Consider the following 19,668-nt stretch of genomic DNA (forward strand, 5'->3'; position numbering starts at 1 on the left):
CAGATACAGGTGTATCTCAAAAATTAGAATATTAATTATTTCAGTAATTCAATTCAAAAAGTGAAACTCATATATTATATAGATGTATTACACACAGAGTGATATATTTTTTCTTTTAATTGTGATGATTATGGCTTACAGCTAGTGAAAACCCAAAATCCAATATCTCAGAAAATTAGAATATTGTGAGAGACCATAAAATGGTCTCTCAGTCTGGTTCAGTAGGTTACACAATCCTTGGGAAGACTGCTTACTTGACAGTTGTCCAGAACAAAGTGATTGACACCCTCCATAAGGAGGGTAAGTCTTAAAAGGTCATTGCTAAAGAGGCTAGCTGTTTACAGAGTGCTGTATCCAAGCATATTAATGGAAAATTAGGTGGAAGGAAAAAGTGTGATTAAAAATGGTGCACGTGCAACAGGGATAATTGCAGCCTTGAGAGGATTGTGAAGCAAATGCCATTCATAAAATGGGGGGGGGGGGGAGAATCAAAAGGAGCTGACTACAGCTGGTGTCAGTGCTTCAAGAGCCACCATACACGTATCCAAGGCATGGGCTACAACTGTCGCATTCCTTGTGTCAAGCCACTCCTGAACCAGAGACAACGTCAGAAGGGCCTTACCTGGGCTAAGGAGAAAGAGGACTGGACTGTTGCTCAGTGGTCCAAAGTCCTCTTTTCGGATGAACGTGAATTTTGCATTTCATTTGGAAATAAAGGTCCCTGAGTCTGGAGGAAGAGTGAAGAAGCACAGAATTTAAGTTGCATGAGGTCCAGTGTAAAGTTTCCACAGTGATGATTTGGGGAGCCATGTCATTTGCTGGTGTTGGTCCACTGTGTTTTTTCAAGTCCAAAGTCAGCGCAGCCCTCTACCAGGAAATTCTAGAGCGCCTCATGCTTCCCTCTGCTGACCAGCTTTATGGAGATGCTGATTTAAGTTTCCAGCAGGACGTGGTACCTGCCCACACTGCCAAAATAACAATACCTGGTTTATCATGGTATCACTGTGCTTGATTTGCCAGGAAACTTGCCTAACCTAAACCCCATAGAGAATCTGTGGGGTATTGTTAAGAGGAAGGAGAGACCCCAGACCCAACAATGCAGACTAGCTGAAGGTTGCTATCAAAGCAACCTGGGCTTCCATAACACATTGGGCTTCCATAACACCTCAGCAATGCCACAGGCTGATCGCCTCCATGCCATGCTTTATTGATGCAGTAATTCATGCATAAGGAGCACAGACAAAGTACTGAGTGCATACTATACTTATACTAGAAGTATAGTATACTATACTATACTGTACATGGAAATAATTTTCAGTAAGCTAACATTTCTGTATTAAAAATCCTTTTTCTCTTACGTCCTCCGACAGTCGCCGCCTCTTCATATTCGTCACATATGGGGGTATTAGACTTTGCTCCGAAGGAGTAGCTAGGCAACAGAATATGTTAACAATAAAGCTTTAACATATCCCACCCTCAAGGGGTGGTCCCCTCAGTCAATACCCTCCTACTTCCTGCGACCATATCTCAGTTTTAATGTCTAGCTTGTCAGGAGTGGCTGGCTCTCTCTGTGCTGGGACTTTTTGTCCCAGACTCTTTCTTCTTTTTAATATTTTGTTTGAGTTTTCTCTCTACCTTTACTTAGCTGTTATTTTTGTCAGCATTAGTTAGTTCTTCGGACGAAGAGGATCATGCGGACTGGGTCTCGGGCTGATCCCCCTGGTCGCAGGTCGTGGGTCAGTGGCTTCCCAGTCTGCCATCGAGCGTTCAGCCAGGTAACGCTCCTGGCACAGTGAACGACCCATCCCTGTTCGGTGCAGGGATGATTGGTGAGGTGGCTACCTCACCGGACGCTGTGCGGTTTCTTAACCTCCATTATGTGCGTCTTGAATTGCGACTCTCCCTGCCTCATGTGCAGCGGCTTGTTCGCCTGTGCGGGTTCCCCACGCCATGTGAGGTAAGTGTATTTATGTGGGGACCTGTCTGTCTGGGGGGGTCTCAGTCTGGGACTGTGTAACCTGCCTTTAATCACACTGCTTGTCTCCCTATCTCTCGGCTGCATGCTGTGGGCTGCAAGGGGGGGGGGGGGAGCTGTATGACACTGTGTGTGTCAGGCTGGGCAGTGTGAGGAGCTGTGTGCTGTGGGGCATGTTTTTTCTTGGCATGTTTAGGCATATACAGCGATCGCTGCGGCGATCTAACATGTATCCTTATATTGGGATGTAATGTGTGTGTTTTTTATGTACTGTGGAGCGGCGTTTTCGGTGCCAAACGACGCCATTTTACCGGCGCCCGCTCCGGCCGCATGGTTTACATGCACAGCGGCCATTTTCTTGTAGCCTCCATAGGCTTACATAGAGCGCCCTGGCAGCATCACTTCCTCTCTCCTGGAACACCGATCGAGGCAGCAGCAGCAGCGGGGTCTCCTCAGGTTTTATCCTTCTGTTCTTGTTATCCATTGCCTGTACTCAGTTTGTATATTCCCTGTGGGGGTCTCATTGTGCCTGAGTGTGGTGCGGTGGGCTGCGCTTGCCGCGCTTGCAAAAAGGGGGCAGTTAACCCTTGGTTGTCTGGCATTACAGGGGCAATGGATTCTCAGGAGGGCAAGTTTCCTACAGTATTGGTGGAAAGCCAGGGGACCGCTGTTTCCCCCCCAGGGGGGGATTTAGCCACTATTGTGGCTGGCCTTGCTGCCCAGGTGCAAATGCTGGTGGCTGCTCAATCTACTAAACGGCCCAGAGTTGCTCTGTCCTCTGATTCTGAGGGTGAAGGTGATGGGGCTGTTCTGGCAGGGACCCCCCTATCGGGGTCCCGCTCCTCTCTTGATCTAGTGGGGTCTGAGGTAGAGGCTGAAGTTGAGGGGGTTGATAATTCTCCCCCTGGCTCGCCTGAAGAGCTTGCAATCATGGATGAGTTGATTGCTTCCATTAAGCAGACGCTACGTTTGCAGGACGAAGTGTGTCCCCCCGCTGCTTTGGCAGCTTATGGGACGCAGAGAAAACGCAGGACGCCGCAGGTTTTTCCCTGCAATGCTGATTTTCAGCGCGCTGTTAAGGATCAATGGCGCGATCTGCGCAAGCCTTTTGCGGTACCAAGTAAATTCAAGCTGCGTTATCCTTTCTCGCCTGCCACTGATGAACGGTGGTGTGTGCCTCCGCCAGTGGATCATGCAATTGCGGTTTTGAACAAAGCCACTGCGATTCCTGCAGAGGGTTCCCCTGTTTTCCGTGATGCCACGGATAGGAGACTGGAGTCTCTTGCCCGTCATACTTATTCTGTTACGGGCTCTATGCTTAAGGCTCTGTTTGCTTCTCTCATGGCGGCCCAGGCGATCGCAAGTTGGACGCAGATGCTTAGGCGCGTCCTAGTGGCCGATTCGGCCTCGGCGGCGACCCTGGATATGGTGGATCAGATCCACCAGGGTGTCATGTATCTGTGTGATGCGGACCTGGACCTGATTCCGTTGGCTGCACGTGTGCACAGCGTGGCGGTGTTGTCTCGCCGCCTGGTTTGGTTGAAATGTTGGTCGGTGGACCAATCTTCACGTAAGACCTTAGCCAATCTACCTTATGATGGGTCTCGCCTTTTTGGGGAGTCCCTGGATGTGTTGATTAAGGGGATCACCGGGGGTAAGAGCACTCTCTTGCCCCATTTCCCCAAGGCTAAGGGGGCTTCTGGGAAGAAGCATGCAAATTTTCGGCCCCCTCAGGGGTCCTTTCGTGCCTTTCGGCCGCACTACAAGGGCAAACCGTTCAAAGGCCAAGGCTCTCAGAAGAAGCCCTGGTCTGGGAAACAGAAGTCCGGCCAATCCGGACTTGCTGCCCATAACAGTTCGGCCTGAAGGGGCGCCCTCACCCAGTTTTGGGGTGGGGGGACGCTTGCTCGGTTTTCTTCAGCCCTGGTTGGCCCGTGTGCGGGACAGATGGGTTCTGGAAATCGTTCGATCTGGTTACAAGATCGAGTTTCTCTCTCGGCCGGAGAGCAGATTTTTTTCCCTCAAATCTTCAACTGTCTCCAGAGCGCCTGCGGGATCTGCACCTGGCGGTGCGGGACCTGAGGGCTCAGGGAGTGGTGGTTCCGGTGCCTCATCGGGACAGATTTCGGGGGTTTTATTCCAATCTGTTCACCGTGCCCAGGAAGGAGGGCAAGGTTCGTCCGATTCTGGACTTGAAGGCTCTGAACCGCTCTGTGCGGGTTCGCAAGTTCCGCATGGAATCCCTGCGCTCGGTGGTGGCTGCCCTGGTTCCGGGGGAATTCATGGCCTCCATCGATTTGAAGGATGCGTACCTTCACATCCCCATATTCGAGGGTCATCAGAGATACCTTCGATTTGCCATTGCGGAGGATCACTACCAGTTCGTGGCGTTGCCCTTTGGTCTCGCCTCGGCTCCGCGGGTCTTCACCAAGGTGCTTGCACCGGTTCTGGCATTATTGAGGGCCCAGGGCATTTCTGTCCTGGGGTATCTGGACGACATTCTGGTTCGGTCTGCGACCAGACAGGGTCTGGAGAAGGACCTGTCTGTCACAATGCAAACTCTGCAGGAGTTTGGTTGGACGATAAATGTTCCAAAGTCGACACTGAGTCCGTCGGTTCGTCTCCCCTATCTGGGAATGATACTGGACTCGGTGCAGGCGAAGGTCTTCCTGCCGGAAGACAAACTCAGGACTCTTCAGGAGGAAGTCAGGTCCCTCAGGGATGTTCCACACTCGTCTCTGCGGACGTGTATGAGATGTCTGGGATTGATGGTCTCGGCCTTCGAGGCGATTCCTTTCGCGCAGTTTCACACGCGGGGTCTCCAAGCGGAGATCCTGTCCAAGTGGGACGGGCGACCTCAATCTCTGGATCTTCAGATCTCGTTGAGTCATCGCACCAGGGAAAACCTTCTGTGGTGGCTCCAGTCCCCGTTGGTGTCCGGGGGCAAGTCGTTTCGTCCGATCTCGTGGACGATAATCACCGCGGATGCCAGCCTGTCGGGCTGGGGTGGTGTTCTGGGCGTTCTGTCCGCCCAGGGGACCTGGTCGGAGGGGGAGTCTTCCCTCCCGATCAACATTCTGGAATTGCGTGCGATAAGGCTCTGTCTTCATCGCTGGACGGACCGGCTGCAGGGCTGCCCGGTTCGGGTGCAGACGGACAATGCCACGGCGGTGGCCTACATCAACCACCAAGGGGGCACCAGGAGTGCCCGAGCGGCTCGAGAAGTGGCCGACATTCTGTCTTGGGCCGAGACTCATGTCCCGGCGATAACGGCGGTTCACATTCCGGGAGTGGAGAACTGGCAGGCGGACTATCTGAGTCGCCAGACCCTGGATCAGGGGGAATGGTCTCTCCACCCGGCTGTCTTCCAGATGTTGTGCGCGAAGTGGGGTCTTCCAGAGGTGGACCTGTTCGCGTCTCGCCTCAACTACAAGGTGAAGAGGTTCGTGGCAAGGACGCGCGACCCTCGGGCAGACGCGTCGGACGCGTTAGTGGCCCCGTGGCATCAGTACAGGCTGATGTACGCGTTTCCACCGATTCAGTTGCTGTCCAGGTTCCTTCGCAGGTTACACTCGGAACGCAGCACGGTGATTCTTGTGGCACCGGACTGGCCTCGCCGGTCCTGGTACGCAGACCTCGTGAATCTGGCGGTCGACGCCCCTTGGCGTCTGCCTCTTCGAGACGATCTACTGTCTCAAGGACCGATTTACCATCCTGCTTTACAGTCGCTGGCTTTGACGGCCTGGCTGTTGAGACCGAGGTCCTGAAGGAGAAGGGTCTCTCTCCAGAGGTCGTTCATACTTTGATCAACGCGAGGAAGTCTTCCTCGGGGAAGGTTTATTACCGTACTTGGAAGGCCTATTTTGCCTGGTGTGAGTCCAGGGGGTTTTCACCCCGCACGTACTCGGTTTCCCGTGTGCTGTCTTTCCTTCAGACGGGTGTCGATCAGCGTTTGGCGCTGGCTACGATAAAGGGTCAGGTGTCTGCGCTGGCCGTTCTGTTTCAACGTCCCGTGGCTTCCAACTCCTTGGTTGGCACTTTTATTCAGGGTGTGCGGCATCTGGTTCCTCCTAGGAGGGATCCTTTGCCCCCTTGGGACTTAAATCTCGTTCTATCTGTGTTACAACGTGCTCCTTTTGAACAGATCAGGGAGATCTCGTTGTCTATGTTGTCCAAAAAGGTCGCCTTTTTGGTGGCGATCACTTCGGCTCGCAGAGTGTCGGAACTGGCGGCTTTGTCCTGCAAGTCTCCGTACCTGGTTGTTCATTTGGATAAGGTGGTCTTGCGACCTAATCCTTCTTTTCTGCCGAAACGAGTTTCGGAATTCCATCTTAACGAGGATATTGTTTTGCCTTCGTTGTGCACGAAGCCTAAACATCCAAAGGAGGTGAGATTGCACTCTCTGGATGTTGTTCGGGCGATAAGGGTTTACCTTAAATCGACTGAGTCTTTTCGTAAGACTGACTCCTTGTTTGTTCTTCCAGAGGGTCCTCGGAAGGGCATGGCGGCTTCGGCCTCTACCATCGCCAAATGGATCAGGCAGACCATTGAACAGGCCTATGCCTTGCAGGGGAAGGTTCCCCCTCTGCCTGTGAAGGCGCACTCTACTAGATCTCTGAGTACGTCTTGGGCCTGCCGTCATGGGGCTTCTGTAGCCCAGGTGTGTAAGGCGGCGACTTGGTCGACCGTGCACACTTTCACGAAATTCTACAAAGTAGATGTTCAGGCATCGGCGGATGCTTCCTTTGGCCGCAAGGTTCTTAGTGCGGCTGTTCCATAGGGTCCCTTGTTGGGGACTCCTGGCTGTTGGGATAGTTTTTTTGTATCCCCTGGTTTTTTTGTCTTTTCCTGGGCTGTTGCTCCTGTTGAGCACTTATTTTTGCTGTTGCCCAGCTGGTTTCCTTCCTTTGGTAAGGTTCCTTTCTTTGATGTGGAGACTGCGTTGCCTTTCGGCGCGGATGCGTTTCCCACCCCTCATGTTTGCACTGCTTTGGGACGTCCCCATATGTGACGAATATGAAGAGGCGGCGACTGTCGGAGGACGTAAGAGAAAACGGAATTTTTGTAAAATCTTACCTGTAAAATTCCTTTCTCTGAGTCCTCCGACAGTCGCCGCCCCCGCCCCTCTTTTGGGGTTTGAATGTATACTCTACTGCTATTCCACTAAAACTGAGATATGGTTGCAGGAAGTAGGAGGGTATTGACTGAGGGGACCACCCCTTGAGGGTGGGATATGTTAAAGCTTTATTGTTAACATATTCTGTTGCCTAGCTACTCCTTCGGAGCAAAGTCTAATACCCCCATATGTGACGAATATGAAGAGGCGGCGACTGTCGGAGGACTCAGAGAAAGGAATTTTACAGGTAAGGTTTTTTTTTTATTGGTCTTATGTAATATTCAAATTTTCTGAGATACTGAATTTTGTGTTTCACTAGCTGTAAGCCATAATCATCAAAATTAAAAGAAAGAAATGCTTGAAATATATCACTCTGTGTGTAATGAATCTATTTATTATTATGTTTTCTATATACCCAATGTCTGTGTGCGCAGAAGATTCTGGTTTATGCCCGCAGCTCATTTCCCTTTTTAGGGAGGTTGGCTTTATTGTTCGCTTCTTACATTGTGTCCTTGTGCTGACTTGTTAACCTTACTATGCTTCTGCCGCATGCCTCTAGGTAGAATGTTAATAATTCAGATAGTTCTCTGGTCCATCACCTCTGTTTTTCATTTTGTTACATTCTCTTTTTATTTGTTGGCTTTTTGTAGTATTTAGACTTAGGCCCCTTTCACACATATGAACCGTTCATTTCATCAGTTCAGTCACGTTTTTTTCAGTCAACATCGGTTTTTCATCCTTTGTCATCCGTTTTTCATCCTTTGTCATCCGTTTTTCATCCGTTGTTATCCGTTTTTCGCCCAATCCGTGTTTTTTAACAGATAAAAAATAGGGCTTTCATCTGTTGAAAAAAATGGATGTTGACGGAAGCGGATGAAAACAGATGTAAATGAATGATAATCCATTGACATCGGTTTTTCCATAGAGATGCATTGAAAAACAGACGAACGGTCCGTATGTGTGAAAGGGGCCTAACAAAGCAAGCAAATAGACAAAACAAATTAAAAATACCTAGAGAGGGACCACAGAGCGAGTGAAAATGTTATGTATGATATTGACCTACGGAGACCTGCTAGACCCACTCCCCTCATACAAAGACATTTAAACCAAACTCCCCTTTGGCATTCATTTTTGTTCCCTCTTCCCCTTCTTTCTCTCTAACTGGTTTTATTTTACAGGTCCTGTCTTTTATTAGAATTTCTCTACCGCTCATTGACAGACGTAGTCCTCGGTGATACACCACCTTCGGGTTATGTTGCCTCCACAGGAGCAGGACTAGACAGGAAATTAAAAAGCTCTGGCCACACCCTAGGGGCAGTCCCAGAGGGTATATCCTCTCTCTCTCTGCCTCAGCAAATCAGTTATTTTCTGTCTAGTTAGGAGTAAGGACCTAGATACCTTGCTGGGATCTTAGGTCCTGGCAAGATTTTTTTATTAAAGGATTTTTTTAGACAGCTTTTTTTCTCCAGTGTTCCTGTGAGATCTTCAAGCAAGAAAGCTGAACTGGGCGACGGGCTGGATGTTGAGATCCGGTGGTCACCCCAGTTCAGCCTACGAGCGCGTGCAGGCCATAGCTCCGCGCTGGGTCGGCCGCGACAAAGTCCCATTAAAGGACTGACCCCGCGAGTTAAACGTCTCGCTGAAACGCCAAAGACCATGAGTCACGGCGTCCATATCGGTCAACAGCCCTCCCGCCCCGGTGGAGAGGGGTACTGTCAGGAGTTGGTGCCCGCCTGGTTCCGGTATGGTGAGTAGTATGTTCCCCCTTTCCCCCTGACGGGTCTTGTGGTGAACGCGGGCCCCTCTCTGTATGGTAAGATAGAGTCCCCCTCTATCCTATAAATGAAACAGATCCTCCTACTTTGAGTGTGATTTTATGTGCAAAAAGCCAGGAGGCTTGGTTTGGGAGCTAACAATCTAATTGTATACATGTTAAGAAGATTATAATCTGTGGCATTCTGGGAATCTTACGGTGATAAGAATAAGCTACCTACCAGTCAGTAGCCACGGACATGTAGACTGCCTTCCTAATCAGATCTCCAACTATTAGCAGGCCTTCCGAATGGCCATGCGGTCCGCCAACCACGCCAAATCCCCATGCAGAGAGAGTGTTGTGTGCCCTGCAGCACACCGCTATTCAGTACAGGCCGCCGCCATTTTTTTTGCTGGATCGCACGAGCCGCCATTTTGGCGTAGCCTCGTGTCTCCAGCATGGGGGCGGCCATGTTTGAGGTGATCCAAACACCTCGTGGAGCTAGGGGAGGCACCGGAAGGCGTGCAGAGGGGCGGAGCCGCCTCCTTTCTTCCTGGGCAGCCAGCCAAAAGACTTCCTGTTTGTCAAGACAGCGCTGTAACCTGTTGCAGTTAAACTCTGAGCATCAAGTGGTGAGCCTGGGGGTCTATCTCTCTCTCTCTCTCGATCGATAGGGATCCCTAGCAGGTAACACTAAGGGGCTTTTTGTGGCGCTGGGGGTCTGAAAAAAAAAAAAAAAAGTTTTTTATTTTTGAATTATATTATCCAGGAAGTGACTGGAATTATCATGGACCCTGCCACACATATTCCCCCACCTGTTTCCCTCGAGGGGGCCACGGGACCCGCCGGTGCACAGAGTGTAGAGTCTTTTACAGCAATTTTGGAGTCTATGGTGGCTCGGGTGGAGGCGGCCTGTCAGGGACGGGGGTCAAGGAAGCGACCCCCGCCTACCCCTATACTATCTGACACCTCTGACTCTGATTCAGAGATGGTCACTGCAGTTGCAGGTTCCTCTGCAAAGGCTGTTATCCCAGGTAAAGCTCCCTCAGACAGTGAGGAGGACGCTTCTTCTCCTGCTATAATTCAGGAAGAAGCATTGGTGGACGCATTAGTTGTGGCAGTGCAGGAAACCTTAAAACTTGAGGCTTTACCGGCAGAGGCAACTGAAACAGAGATTCCTTTTGGTACTAATAAGCCCATCAAAACGGTGAAGGTTTTTCCTGTACCCAAATGTTTCGGTAATCAGATTAAAGGAGAATGGGAGCATTCTAAACGTACCTTTACTATTTCCAAGCGTATTGCTAGACGCTATCCGTTTGAGGAATCCATCATTAAGAAATGGACGGTACCACCAGTGGTGGATCCACCTATTTCCAGGCTGAATAAAGCCACGGTTATCCCAGTGGAGGACACTTCGTCCTTTAAGGATCCGGTGGATCGAAAGATGGAAGCAGAGTCCCGCACCATCTTCTCTCTGATAGGGTCAGCATTTAGACCAGTAATTGTTATTGGTCTAGTTTCCCAGACACTTACGGAATGGGCGAAAATGGTACGCCAAGACCTTAGGGGAAAAGATATTCCCCAGGAGACATCTGATTTGATAGAACAGATTATACAAGGGCTACAGTTTATCTGTGACACAGCCTTGGACACTACTCCCTTATTAGGGCATGCATCTATGTCAGCGGTGATCCTCAGACGTGTGCTGTGGTTAAAATGCTGGTCAGCTGACCTAGGTTCCAAAAAGACCTTGACAAATCTCCCTTTTCAGGGGAATCGTCTATTTGGGGCCAACCTAGATGAAATCATCAAGGATGCCACTGGGGGCAAGAGCACTTTTTTGCCACAGGCTGCTAAAGCTAAGGGACCTCGCAACAAGCGAGGACCTTTCTTTACCGCCCATAAAGGGCGCCCGGCTGGTACTAGCGGGAAAGGCAAGACTCCTCCAGGAGGGTTCAAGAAGGGCTGGTCGGACAAGCAGAGGACCAACCCAGCCAAACCCGAAGCAAAGGAGTACACAGCCTGAAGGTGCGCCCCCACCCGGTTTCAGGGTGGGGGGACGTTTTCACCGGTATTCAGGACATTAGATCGAGCATCAACCACTACTACCGGTGCGATTCTTCCCTTCCAACATTTAAGTACTACAGGAAGCGGTAGTTACCGTTCCCTGAATAGATCTTTTCCTTTACCTTTTCCTAAGATTAGTCCCTATACCTCACAGGAATCGGATCTGGTTGACCAGATAGGCCAAGTAGCCTCTAGTCGGTTGACTTCGGTCCCTGAGGTTCAACCAGAAAAGATCACCCTTCCTGATAACAATCAGGTATCTGATAAATGTGTGGGAACAGAAAACGACCAGACTTTCTCGGATGGTCGGGGCCAGATACCTCTAGGGACGCCTGGTTCAGATTCTATCAGCGCCAGTGGTCCTAGAAATTCTAGGCTGGCCTCCTCAAGCCGGCCTGGCCGACTTGGACATGCTAGTCGCAGACGTTCCGTGGGAACTTCGTCTCAAGGAGTGTCTGTGGTCTCAAGGACCAATTTACCATCATGCTTTACAGTCGCTGGGTTTAATGGCCTGGCCATTGAGACCCAAGTACTGAAGGACAGAGGTTTGTCTACTTCAGTCATTCCTACCCTTATTAAAGCAAGGAAAGCGACTTCCAGCAAGGTCTATTATCACACATGGAAGACTTATATTGCGTGGTGCGAATCTTTAGGATTTCCTCCACGTACCTATTCGGTGACTCGAATATTGGCCTTTTTGCAACAAGGGGTTGAGCAGAAGCTAGCCTTGAGCACCATCAAGGGTCAAGTTTCAGCATTAGCAATCTTCTTTCAGAAACCTTTAGCTACCAAGTCCTTGGTGCGGAATTTCATCCAGGGGGTGCGGCACCTGGCTCCTCCAGTCCGCGCGCCCTTACCGCCCTGGGATCTTAATTTGGTTTTGTCGGTTCTACAGAAACCTCCCTTTGAAAATATCAGGGAGATTCCCTTGCTTACTTTATCTCAGAAGGTGGCCTTCTTGGTGGCTATTACTTCTGCTCGCAGGGTGTCAGAACTGGCTGCATTATCATGCCAGTCCCCATACCTAGTGATTCATAGGGATAAGGTAGTACTTCATCCTAAGCCATCTTTTCTTCCTAAGGTGGTTTCAGATTTTCATCTGAATGAAGATATTGTACTACCTTCCTTGTGTCCTCAGCCCAAGCATCATCGGGAACATGCGTTGCATTCCTTAGATGTGGTTCGGGCAATCAGGGTATACCTGAAAGCTACGGAATCATTCCGTAAGACGGATTCACTTTTTGTGATCACGGATGGCCCCAGAAGGGGTTTGCCTGCATCTGCCGCGACCATTGCCAAATGGATTAGACAAACGGTGGTACAGGCTTATTCTATTAAGGGTCAGAGTCCTCCGTTCCCTGTTAGGGCGCACTCCACTCGAGCGCTCAGTACTTCCTGGGCCTTTCGCCATCAGGCGTCAGTGGTCAAGGTATGTAAGGCGGCCACCTGGTCGTCGGTACATACCTTTACAAAATTCTATAAAATTGATGTGACGGCATCGGCGGATGCCTCATTTGGCCGCAAGGTTTTGCAGGCCGCAATTTGAGGAGACCGGTGGTCTACCTCGAAGGTTTTTTTCTGTTTGAAAAAAAAAAAAAAACATTTTTTTCTCTTTTTTGTTGAGTCTCATCATTTAGGATGAGCATTGTAAACTTCTAGTTGGCACCGGTTGGGCCTTCTAGATTGGGATTTGATTTCCATTTTTCCACCCCTCAGTTGTGATACTGCTCTGGGACGTTCCGAAGGTGGTGTATCACCGAGGACTACGTCTGTCAATGAGCGCTAGAGAAAAATGGATTTTTGTAAAATCTTACCGTAAAATCCTTTTCTCTTAGCTCATTGACAGACGTAGTCCCCGCCCCTCTGTTTTTGAGTTGGGTTGGGTTAAAATCTCTAAAGACTGCTTTTTCACATAACTGATTTGCTGAGGCAGAGAGAGAGAGGATATACCCTCTGGGACTGCCCCTAGGGTGTGGCCAGAGCTTTTTAATTTCCTGTCTAGTCCTGCTCCTGTGGAGGCAACATAACCCGAAGGTGGTGTATCACCGAGGACTACGTCTGTCAATGAGCTAAGAGAAAAGGATTTTACGGTAAGATTTTACAAAAATCCATTTTTTCGTGCCTTTTCTAGTAGTGCATACCACTGGCCATGCTACCATGGTTTAAGGGTGCCCATGTTTAGAAACAGATTTAGAAGTTGAAAAACTTTCCTTTTTGCACATTACCAATCTTGTACTTCAACTGAAAGACTTTTGACATCCAAATTCAGCCATTTATGAAACTCCAAATGTATGGCAGTCCATGCAAACAATTGCAGTGTTTGTTGTTGGTAAAGCTGTAACATATCTGTGTGATCAGTACACTGAGCCCCCGTTCACATAGGGGCGATCCGACTTCGGGTGGCGACCTCCGAGATCGCGGTGCGAGCAGCGCGCCGCGACCTCGGAGCGGCCGCCACGGACTTCATAACATTGAAGTCTATGGCGGTCGCCTTCTGGTCGCCCCAAAGAAGCTCCGGACCCTTTTTCTTAGTCGGAGCGACTTGTGTCGCACCTATTAGAACGGGTCCCCAGCTTCCCTATGGAAGGCGACCTGTGAGGCGACCAGGTCGCCTCACAGGTCGCCTCTATGTGAACGGGGGCTAAAAGTGAGCTGCTAAAGGTGTTTTTTAAGGCTGTATACAAGGTTGCCAATCCTTGTCTTCATTCAGTCACTGCAGCACTATAGTGAACCAGTAATGGGTCCATTTGCATACCTCTCAACTTTTTGAGATGGGAACGAGGGACACCTATTAGCAAAAGTATGTAGGCATAGGACACACACCCCTGCCACACCCCCTTAATGGAGAATTGTACAAAAAAAATGATTAGTTGAACCCACAAGTGCTTTTTTTTTTTACCACTACTATTCCTTTATACTGGCTTTTGAAACTTACAAATGCATCAATTTAGAAATTGGATGAAAGGTTTAGCACTGGGAAACACTTTCTGAAAAATAAAAAGTGTATTTTATATTCAACTATATAGATCAGACCAACATGAATAGGAAAGAGGGACTTTGTTCCAAATCAGTCCTTCGTAATCCGGAGGGACAGTTGGGAGCTATGCATTTGCAGGTTGATTTTGTAGGGGGCATAATTTGGTAAACCTGTCCTTCACACAAACAACTAAATACACAGGACAAATACCTGCCCAAGAATGTTTAATCTTCTTCAGCCAATTTTCTTATCCTGACAACCAATTTCAGACAGTAACTATCCACAATTGAACTTTCATAGATTTGATAATTTAAAGCTCTGGTCACCAAACTAAGGCCCTTTGCTTGCCCTTGGGGCACTGTTCCTCCCATTGATATGAGGCACTCTTCCATTCTCTTGACACCATCAATGAGGCATTTTTCCTTCCACTGGCACCAGCAGTGGGGCACTAGTCCTCCCACTGATGTGAATGATCGGGCACTGTTTGTCCCAGTGACACCAACAATGGGGTACTATTTCTTCCACTGACCCCAACAGTGGGGCAATGATGGATCTATCAATTGATTTGTATGCAAGTTCAACCAGCCTGTTAAAAAATGTTCTGCTACTGCACCTGGTAATGTAACAGCCCCTGTCAGACACAGCACCTCCTCTTTGCTTACAAGTCTGTCTGGGGGTTGTAATCATTACTCTGCCAGAACCGAGCACTGCAGTGTGAGGCAGAAAACCCAATTTTTTTAATTGACATGAGAAGCATTTGCTAGCAAAAACATGTAGAAGAACATGACTGGTGTGACATGTGGAAGACTTAATTTGGGCTTTTATTGAAATGATTGTTACACTGAAAATTTGATCCATGATAAATGCTTAAGGGTCCAATGAGTTTAATGCTGCTGACTAGTGCAGGGGCAGGCTGAGGAGAGGTCTGTCCAGACCCAAAGCTTGCTGCAGAAATAGAAATAGATAGCCCGGCCGCAGCGGCACAACTCATCTGATCCGATTGGTTAGCAGGTAAAAGCAGCCTCCGCTCGAACCATCCAGACCATGCCTCCAAAATGTGTCTATGATTAAGCCCCAGGGGCGGGGCGAAACATGTTGGGGACGTGGCCTGGATAAATCGGGCTGAGGCTGCTTTTACCTGCTACCCACTCGGGCCGGGCGAGGTGTGTAGCGGCTGAGCTATTTCTTTCTTTTTCTGCAGACTGAATCATTGCATGTTTGTGAGTATTGCAGGTAAGACATAAAGTTGTAACCTATATTCTTTTTTACTGTCCACAGATGCTATCATTCATGCATGCCCAGTACACCTTCTTCCAACAAGGCTACACTTTATTAAATGAACTGAATCCGTACATGAAGAAGCTGGCTTCAGAGGTATGCATGACTTTGCATGTGGAGTATGCCATATTCTAGCTGATCTTTTTCAGCATCATGCATTCTGTGCTCTGTATTATGAGATTATTCTTTTTTTTCTAATTTCCTCTTGTTAAATTTAAAGTGGTTGTAAACCTCAGACATAAAATATGAACAAAGCATATCCTTCTATAGTGTGTACTTGTCTTAATTAAAATCATTAAGTGTCATTTCTGTCTGCTGCCCCATTCCTCTGCTATCAGCAGGAATCACTTCTGAAAAGTTTTCCTTACACCAAGAGCAAAATTGTGACCGGGGAGGGAGCTCCAGCAGATTGACAACCTCAGCTCTGTTCCTGTTTTTGTCTGTGTAAGGGAGAGGATGTCTCTTCCCTCCAATCAGCTCTCAGAGCTCTCCTCACTGAGCTCTGCAGAGTGTAATGTCAGCTGTCCGTTCCCTTTTTTCTGAACCCTAAGGCTACGTTCACATGTGGGCGTAGCGGATCACGGGCAGAATCACCGCGATTCTGCCCGCGATCCGGAAATCATTGCAAATCGCGGGACGCCTGTGGGATGCCCGTGATTTGCAATGGCACCCCAAACGCTGTGCGATGTTGCTGCGATTTCCGCCTGCCGAATCGCAGTAGCATCGCGTAAACAGAATCGCGGGATGCATGACTCACAAAAGAAGCTCTTGTACCTTTTTGGGCGTCATGCGTCCAGCGATTGTTTGCGCGATGTTACCGCGATTCGGCAGGCGGAAATCGCGGCAACATCGCACAGCGTTTGGGGTGCCATTGCAAATCACGGGCATCGCCCAGGCGTCCCGAGATTTGCAATGATTCCGAATCGCGGACAGAATCGTGGTGATTCTGCCCGTGATCCGCTACGCCCACATGTGAACGTAGCCTTAGACAAACTTAAAAATTCAGCACATTGAACAGATGTAGAGAAGACTGCAGATAGACAGGTACAACTTATGTAGGAGGATTTGTTTTATCTCTGTGTATCACAGGAGGATAGTCCCTTCACTGGGCATATGTACGGGTTTACAACCACTTTAATCTAAGGCTACTAATCAGAGGCCTAAAATGTGATCTGTGCGTAGAAGCAGGCACCATAATGCCGTCTATACAGCTGTTTATATTCCCATTCCCTTCTCTGAGCCCCACAAACTGCCTATGCAAATACCGAAATGCAGGCATCATCACACCCCTCCCCTTCCCAAATGTTTCCAAAAGGAACACAGAGAGCAAGATTAACCTTACAGGGATTGTAACCATTCCCCCTTTATCTAGTATAAAAAAGTTTTGGCTAGAGTATCCTATAGCAACCCATTATAATTGCTGAAAAACAATACAAATGCATTTTGAGTGGTTGCCTTGGGCTTCTGAATTTAGGAATTGGCTATTTATAATTTCGCATGCAATGATTCCTACATAGAATGTCGGTCTTGAAAACATTAGATAAGCTTAAGAAACACTGATAATTTAAAACGATTCAATGGGTACTGTACAGCATATTCCTAATGATGGGTTTATCATGGACATTCTTCATGAATCTCAAATATATGAGATAATAATGATTTCTTCTACCTTTTAAAGCTGGACCAATTAGTCATCGACTCTGCTGTAGAGAAGAGAGAAATGGAACACAAGCATGCAACAATACAGCAAAGGGTGAGTTTAGTATTCTACAGCTTGCAAGACTTCTGAATCAGTAAATTTGGCATAACCTTGATCTTATGTAAACTTTGTAGAAGCTTACTGAAAGTCAGTGTACAATATATGGCTAAAGGTCTGTGGACACCTGACCATGACACCAATATGAGCTTGTTGGACATCACATTCACGAAACCATGGGCATTAGTATGTACTTGGCCACCATCTGTGGCTGTAGCAGCCTCTACTCTTCTAGGAAGGAGTTCTGATTGATTTTCAAGGGTGTCTGGGAAATGCTGTGCTCATTTGACCAAATGAACATTTCTGAGGTCAGCCACTGTTTTCGGACAAGAAGATCTTCTTTATAGTTCTCACTGGGATTCATCCCAAAGGTGTTCAGTAGGGTTGTGGTCAGGGTTCTTTTCAGAACATTTGAATTCCTCCACACCAAACTCATCAAACCATGTCTTTGGTGAACTAACTTTGTGCACAGGGGCACAGTCATGCCTTCTCCAAACGATTACAAGGTTGGAAGCGCACAATTGTCTACATTTTTTTTTTGCTGTAGTATTGATAATTCCCTTCATTGGAAACACTTGAACTCGCATGTCTATTTGTATATACTCGAACTCTACATCCCCTTTAGGGCTTCTTCATACTATGTAGAGATACCTTTGTTTTTCCACATGGCAGTACCTGCAATGACACACAGAAAACAGTAGTTTTCTGCATGTTATGTTCATGCCAGAACTTTATATTTCTCAGTGTTTCAGAGCTGTGCGATTATATGCAACATTTTTGCATAATATTGCACCTCTCTGGATGGCCCTGAATGTCACCGCTTTGCTGAGCAGTGACATGAATGAAGTGCAAATATGAGAACGCCACACTCCCAACAGTCCGATTCCTGGTGGAGCGAAACACATCAGGGGGCATGGCTGCGGAAGAGCTGATGCTTAGGCCGTTGCCTACTATCCCTTGAGTGCAGACTGTCACGAGTGCTACGCTCTTCTCTTTGCACATAGGAGCACTTCTGGATGTGTACTAGAGACCCCGGCAGCCATATTAGTGTGGATCATCCAAGGAGATATTTTTAGAGCGGCACTCTACGCATTGCTAACGGGTCGACATGAATGAAATGTCACTTTTTACACTTCTCAGAAAGTAAAAAATAAATAAAACGCACATTACACGGACCCCTGCTGCATGGCTGTGCATTTGGAAAATACAGCTGCCAAGACCGTAAACTGTTGCGGTTTGGGGTCTGGGCTAGTGTGAATGGGCCCCTAAATTAATATATCTGATTATTATACATTGCAGCTGCAGCTTCAAATTCGTATTCCTTAAACATAATTGGTTTGAGAACTGAAAGTGGATTTTTGCATCAAATGGTGATTATGACAGTGTTCTGTTTTTGTTACTGTTGCTTTTTAGCGGTTTGGTGTAATTATGTGTCCTCCTTGAAAGGAGCTCATCCAATTTTCACACTATAGATAATGGCAGCATGTAAAAGCCAGTGTTCACCAAATGGTCTTTTCATTGTGCCCAGTTTCATTGTATTCAGTATTACTCCCATTCTCACTATATTATATGTCTCCTTATCTTAGCATCTTTCCTTGTAGAACAATGACCCTTGCTATACTCTGCAGTACTGTCTGCCTTTAATGGCATGGACATGTATTGACATCTGTGAGGAATAGTACAGTCTAAGAGGAAAAACTAATCAATAGCTTATGTTCATTCTTACGAAGGGGGAGGGGTGTGTGATTACTGGATTATTGATCCAAGACTGAAGATCACCCATGTAGTAGGGAGACGGCTCGCCTTTTGTGCTCAATATTAGCCAAAAGATAGACTTGGAAAAGGTTTGATCGTCTATCAGGTTGTTATTGCTCTATGTCAGTGGTCCCCAACCCTGGTCCTCAGGGCCCACTAACAGGCCAGCTTTGCAAGATAACTGAAATACATCCCAGGTGATATAATTTGCTGCTCAGTGATTGCAGTACTCTAATCTGCATCTCCCCAAGGTAATACTTAAAACCTGGCCTGTTAGTGGGCCCTGAGGACTGGAGTTGAGGACCACTGCACTATGTGACCTCAGTGGGAACAATTTTTCTTACTTTCTGCCTGATGACCATTAGGGCATGGTTGTTGAAAGGTTAATTTCTGTTTTCCCTCTCTGAAATGTTTGTAGATAATCCATTAGTAGATATGCCAAATCCAGCAGCTCTCTTGTAAATATGGAGAAGTCACTCCTAACAGGGGAAACAGAAGGTATAGCTCACATCAATTCCCTGGGTTTTATGTGGACAGGAAGGAAGAAATTACCCCAAATGGGGACACTTTCAAGGTTGGAAATACAGAACACTGAAACCCTTCCTTCCTATCTCCGTTCAAAGCTAAAAGAGGCTTTGGCAGGAGTTCCATTATGAATTTTCAGATGCATGCCTGTTAATGTAGTCCGATCCACAGAATATGTAAGACTTTTGAACAATTGCATTGCATAGTGTATGCTATTTATTGGAGCCTTAATAGATCGGCATGTGTTGACATAGATCGGCAGCTGCCCCCCCGCCCCACAAGGAACAGCACTTGCATGCTTGTACTGGTGGCTGCCCTCTTAGTTGAAATCTTCAGTCCTCTGCCCCCCCCCCCCCCCCATACACCTGTAGCTGTAATCTTCTGGTGCTGTGGGGGTTAATGCTGGACCTCTCCTAAGCACTCATCAAGAGTGCCGACTATGACCACCCTCTCTACCCACCTCCTC

At 47.9% G+C, this 19,668-nt stretch overlaps 1 protein-coding gene across 1 annotated transcript in view; it reads left to right on the forward strand.

The window, feature by feature from the left end:
- The window catches only part of ACAP3 (ArfGAP with coiled-coil, ankyrin repeat and PH domains 3), a 325,607-nt gene that overhangs the window by 204,749 nt on the left and 101,190 nt on the right, over window positions 1-19,668 (forward strand). The window contains exons 8-9 of the mRNA XM_082273559.1: window positions 15,167-15,262; window positions 16,845-16,919. Coding sequence (XP_082129685.1) covers window positions 15,167-15,262; window positions 16,845-16,919 — 171 coding nt within the window. The remainder of the gene's footprint in view (window positions 1-15,166; window positions 15,263-16,844; window positions 16,920-19,668) is intronic.

The sequence above is a fragment of the Pelophylax lessonae genome (genome assembly GCF_965119305.1).
Source record: "Pelophylax lessonae genome assembly, chromosome: 12".
Taxonomy (NCBI): Eukaryota; Metazoa; Chordata; class Amphibia; order Anura; family Ranidae; genus Pelophylax; species Pelophylax lessonae.